This window comes from Pundamilia nyererei, unplaced genomic scaffold, assembly GCF_000239375.1.
Source record: "Pundamilia nyererei isolate P.nyererei 1_Seehausen unplaced genomic scaffold, PunNye1.0 scaffold00236, whole genome shotgun sequence".
In the NCBI taxonomy this organism is placed as follows: Eukaryota; Metazoa; Chordata; class Actinopteri; order Cichliformes; family Cichlidae; genus Pundamilia; species Pundamilia nyererei.
Genome location: NW_005187637.1, coordinates 73,409 through 78,951, shown reverse-complemented (window position 1 = coordinate 78,951; position 5,543 = coordinate 73,409). Strand labels below are relative to the sequence as shown.

General features: G+C 35.6%; 1 protein-coding gene across 1 annotated transcript in view; it reads left to right on the top strand.

Moving 5' to 3' along the window:
- LOC102198114 (transcription cofactor vestigial-like protein 4) overlaps positions 1-3,050 on the top strand; it is an 8,134-nt gene extending 5,084 nt beyond the window's left edge. Inside the window, exons 5-6 of the mRNA XM_005749036.1 lie at positions 269-383; positions 1,288-3,050. Coding sequence (XP_005749093.1) covers positions 269-383; positions 1,288-1,478 — 306 coding nt within the window. The 3' untranslated portion in view covers positions 1,479-3,050. The remainder of the gene's footprint in view (positions 1-268; positions 384-1,287) is intronic.
- Positions 3,051-5,543: the final 2,493 nt, after the last annotated feature.

Sequence of the window (5,543 nt, the reverse complement as noted above, 5' to 3'; positions counted from 1 at the left end):
TATATATATATATGCATGCATGCCTTTGCAAGATGGTTGGAAGTACTGTGTAAATACTTTATGGTTGATCACAGATATATACTATAATGTCCTTCCTCCACCCCCCCACCCCCCAATTTTTGCACATGTCGAGGAGCGTGTCAGGCTACATTTCACTGTGTGTTATACTTGTATAACTATGCATGTGACAAATAATAAAGAACCTTGAAGAACCTTGAACCTTGAGATGGATTAAATTTTTTTTTTTTTTTCTCCTTTTCTTATACAGAATCGTCCCTCGGTTATTACCTGTGCCCCTGCGAGCAACCGCAACTGCAACCTCTCTCACTGCCACATGAATGGTTGCACTACTAGCCCACCTACTGATCCGAGAAAGGCTAATGGTAAGTCTTTTAAGATACTTGCACTAACAAACTAATATATTTGTCTTTCCATGTACTGATTTGCTAAAGTATGACAAAAAAAAAAAAGATCTAAAAGACCTGTGGAGTTTTAAAGTCAACAGTGCTGGGTGGTTGCACAAAAATATATCCAAGTTACATATTTTTATTTTGCTAATTTAACCAATTTATCAATGTTAAAATCCAACTTTGTCAATAATTAAGAGCAATTGAACAAGTTGGTGTCTCTGTCCTTTGTGTATGTGTTCTCAGTCTCTTTCCAAACATAAAAGTAATATGTGGTTGTACATTGGCCAGTTTGAAAATTCTTGAGTTATCATGCAGCCCTAATCAGATGTAGTTTGAGTTTTTGACTCACTGTTATGCAAACTAGTTTATTGCAATGGTTGCACACAACAAAAGCTTATCCTAAAATGAATTACACCCGTATATTGCACTAGATTTTTTAAGATTTCTGATTTAGTTTAAGTCTAAACTGAATCATAAAGGCAACCTCTGAAAATGACACATTCCTAGGAAAAACTGTAGTGAATGAAACAAATTGTATCTGAATCCGTATTTGATCTATTGTAAATGTACCAAATAGTGTAACAAAATGAAATGGTTAAAAAAAAAAAAAATCTAAAAACTAATTTTCATGCACTCAAGCTATTATATGTTCTGCACTTTGCATCAAATTTGCAATCAAAGCTATTTTTCAAAATACCCAGCTGTGTTTTTCCTAGACTTTGATAAGAGAGCATCTCCAAAGCTGATTTTTTTTTTTTTTAATTTTTGTATTGAACTGAGAAATCAAAAGGTATTTATTCAGTTTTCAGTTTAGATGCATGGAAATAATAATTTCTTTTTGGTCTTCCTCCACGTGATGTTATTCCATCCAATTTAGTATGCGATCCTGTGATTGAGGAGCACTTTCGTCGAAGTCTTGGAGAGAACTACAAAGAAGCAGAGTCTGTGTCTAATTCAGTGTCCATAACGGGTTCAGTGGATGACCATTTTGCCAAGGCACTGGGAGATGCCTGGCTCCAAATCAAGGCCAGGGGTGGGGGCCATCAAACTCCAGACGCTGATCCGTGAATCAGAGGGGAGTAAACATTATAATCACTTAAGTATGTGCAAATGAGAGTAGAGATCGCTCGCTCTCATTTCTTGCCAAGAATCAACTTCCCTTAACCAAGAACAGAGTAAGACATATGGTGCTCACACCGGCTGTTCGCTTGTGGACCTCAAGGGTCAACCTTCTGTTAGCTCAGATTTGTAATCTGAAATCATTAAATCTCTCTTATAATAGAAGAGAATCTTAATATTGAATAGTTGGGTTGACGGTGTTAGTTGTGGAAACAATCACAGATTTTATTTTGAAATGAAAATGAGATTCACAGAGTGGTCAGTTGTTCAGAGTTCATGCTCTGTTTTACCTGCCTTTCACCTGCCTTGATAGCCAAAGAGTTTCCTGCCTTTCCAATCAACATATAAGCCATGGATTTACTCTTTATTTTCATCTAAATCACACTGCTTTTGAATTTATATTACTTGAAAAGGACAACCAGGTCTCATTTGCACTATTACATTTCTGACCGTTTAAGGTAGCAGGTTACCTGTTTCAGTTGGAACTGATGTGTTCACGAATACATTTGTGATTGTGATAATGCAATTAAGGCTCTGGTCCCCCGCTTTGTGAAGACACTAGCCTAATCAGTCTTCTTTATGATGGTGAACTGGACGTATCCACTGTTAAATAATTATAGTTTCCTGTCTATACACTCACTGTGGGCGATTACTTAATAAACTAATATCACAGTAGATATCTAACTAGACAGCATGTTTTAAATAGCTGGGTTCTATTACAATCCTTATTCTATACTATATATTTACTCAGAATTTATTTTTTATCTGTAACATTTTAGAAATACTCACTGCTGGTACAGTTGTACTCAATATATTTTTTTGTATCCGGTTTTCATTAGTATATGTAGATGTATATCCTAGCATCCATCTACAAGTCACAGCCTCTGGCAAGGTTGTATGAATACAGTTAAATAGGCTGCATTGCTTTTTTTTGTTTTTTTTGTTGTTAATTCTGTGGAGCTGAACACTGCGGCTTTACACAAGACTGAATACAGCTAAATCTGACTTTCTGTAGCTTTTTATTAGCAGTGACTTTATTTATTGTTCACATGTTGATAGTTTCATGTTGACTTTTGGCAAAATGCAGTGACAACAGATCTTTGACTTTAATGTGTTTCTTTTTTTTGTTCCTTTTTTTTTTTTTTTTTTTTTAATGGTTCATTCCATGTAAAGTTCATTAGTGCCTCCCACCCCTCACCTCCTCACAGTAAGCACATTAATTTTTTTCTACAGTAACTACAGTATGCTTAATAAAGCCACAGAAAGTTACAGGAAACTAAATGGTGCATTCAAAGTTTTTGCACTTTTTAATTTGTGATATAGAGTAACTGAAACAAGCTTTAAAAATTTTTTTAGAGTAATTGGTTATTTCGTACATTTGATACTAGGCTGATCTTCTAGCTGTGATATTTTTTTCCCTTAATTTTGTAGTCGTCATTGTTTGGGTCACCTTAAAATGTAACTTATGGTCGAACCGTTCGATACAGTGGTATGCATATGTATCAAACAATACAACATTTTTAATTTATTTTATCAACTTTTCTTCTGAGGATGCTGTCTGTGTTGAGAGCACAGTGGATCTGCGTTCGACTACTCCGCCTAGGCTGCACTGTCGAACGCAGATCCACTGAGCGCAGCGCAAGGTAGCAAGACCGAAGCGAAGCTCCTTGCAACATGGCAAATTTAACCTCCCCCACCCTCATTCAGATCTGGCGTTTGGAACTATTTTGGTTTTCATGTGAAGTATAACCCTGAAGGTAAGCGCGTCATGGACTAAAGTAAAACAGTATGTCAGATGTGCCATGCAATGCTCAATTACATGGGTGGGAACTACTGCGTTAGCGCAGTTAGCTCGTTAATGTGTTGATGCTGTCCAGCCCCATGCACGGGGCGATCCGCGGTAGCTCGTTAACGGAGATTTGCCGTGTTGTGGTGTTAACGTCATTTCAGATTAACGCTGACAGCACTAGTGGGAACACAACGAATATGACTGCACATTTACTCCGACATAAGATAAGATATCCTTTATTAGTCCCACACGTGGGACATCATCCTAGTGCAAAGACAAGTGGAAGCAGACAAAAACAACAAGCAGCATGCTACAAATTTTACCCGAGTCATTTAGACAGCCGTTAGCACATGATTCTCCTTATGGGGACCTGATATGTTTAATATGCTGCTGAGAATATAGCCCAGAAGAAGCGTATAGTATAGCTTTTATTTTGGAAAGAGCCATTTCTCTGTAATAAAGTCTCTTTTCCAAAGATGAGTGATTTCTCGATCAGATAAATTTATTATTTTATCCCTTTGTTGTTTCAGCAACATTAAATTTAAAAACTGTACTTTTGAGTTAAAATATATGTTTATAATTTTAATAAATGACAAATTAAAAAAGCATGAACTTTTTTTTTTTTTCTTTTTGTATGGAAAAACTATTGAACCAAGTATCGAACTGAACAGTGAATTTGCTCAAACTTTGAAGGTAACTACTTTTATGGCTTCATCAAACACATTAATAAAAAAAATCAGCTAATTCGATCAGGTGGGGGCTTTTTTTTTTTTTTTTTTCTCCCAACAGTAAGAACAACAAAGGATTTCTCCATTGCTTTAGATTTTCATGCACTTGCAATATGGGTGTCCTTTTATAAGTAGGCATCAACATTCCATCACTGCTGCCTGATGCCAAGCTGTCACTTCAGTTGTGTTTAGCTTTTACTGTTACAAGTATTTTGTCTGTTTTGAATCAAAGTGATGTCATGGTGTGTGCTGCAAAAGTTTTGATTGGGGGAAAAAATGAGAAAAGTTTTGTCTTTTTCTGCAGTGACGTTTCGGTTAAGTTAAATTTTTCCTCTTGTCAAATTCTCTTTTGTTAGCGTAAACTATTTGTCCACACTGACTGAGATGGGGGTATTGTAAAGTCTAATTTTGGTCATTTAACTGCCTGTGAAAATCTATACATTTGTTATTAATATTCTGCAATTTTTAAGTCATTGCATACACTATCCTGACTTTATACTTTAATTTACTCACAAGACTATCATTGCGCCGTGCGGAATGATTGATTTTTATTATTATTATTTTCTTTCGGTAGTGTACTTCTCTGTAGCATGGATGCTCAATATCTTGTAATCATGGATTCTAACTTTCTACAGGTTGATTATTTTCCCACAGTTGTCAGATGATTATTATGTGCAGGAACACAACAGCCTCTTGATCCAAGACTTTCTTTGTGTCAAAAGTACTTCTGTAACACTATTAGTTTGTGTAGGATTTGTTCGTACCATAGTAGAAATTAGGGTTTGGCACAGGATCTGCTTGTTTGACACAAGTAGGGTTTTCAATAATATGTTTGGGGTTTTAGTCAATTGTTATTTAATTTCTGTATTTACACTACCTGTATCTCAGACTGTTTAAGGTGTCATCCAAATACAAAAAACAGTTGTGCATTTTTGTCCTTATTTCTCTGGAAGAAAACGCCACTTTTTGTTTTGTTTTTGTTTTTTTGTTTTTTTACTTACATTTCTTCAAAATAAACATATAATGCCTGCCTTTGCATATGTCTTTTTGTCCTTTATAATCACTTGTAACTGAAATTAAGAGAGTAGTGGCAAATACAGTGAATGGTTACAGTTTGCGATTAATTTATTGTCTACACAAATCTGTAGTTAAAATAGTTTTTTGCCAGAAAACAATGGGTAAGATGTTTGTATGAGCTGAAATAAATAAAACCTCACAATCTTCCCATACAGTGCTGCCTTGATTCAGAGTAGTGTATATGGGGGATTTACACAGTATTTAGGCTGTTTCACTCTAAAGTCTAACATTTGAATCTACACTTTATTCATAATGTGAAGTGAGTTTAAGTTTTATTTAAATAAAAACACCTGTCAAAAAATATTCAGCCTTCGTAGCTCTCGAGCCAGTGTTTAGGTAAATCCTTTTTTCAGACTGTCCTTGACGTGTCAGCAATGTGTTGGGAGTCTGCGGTCTGCCTGGAAGAATAAAGGGGGAGCC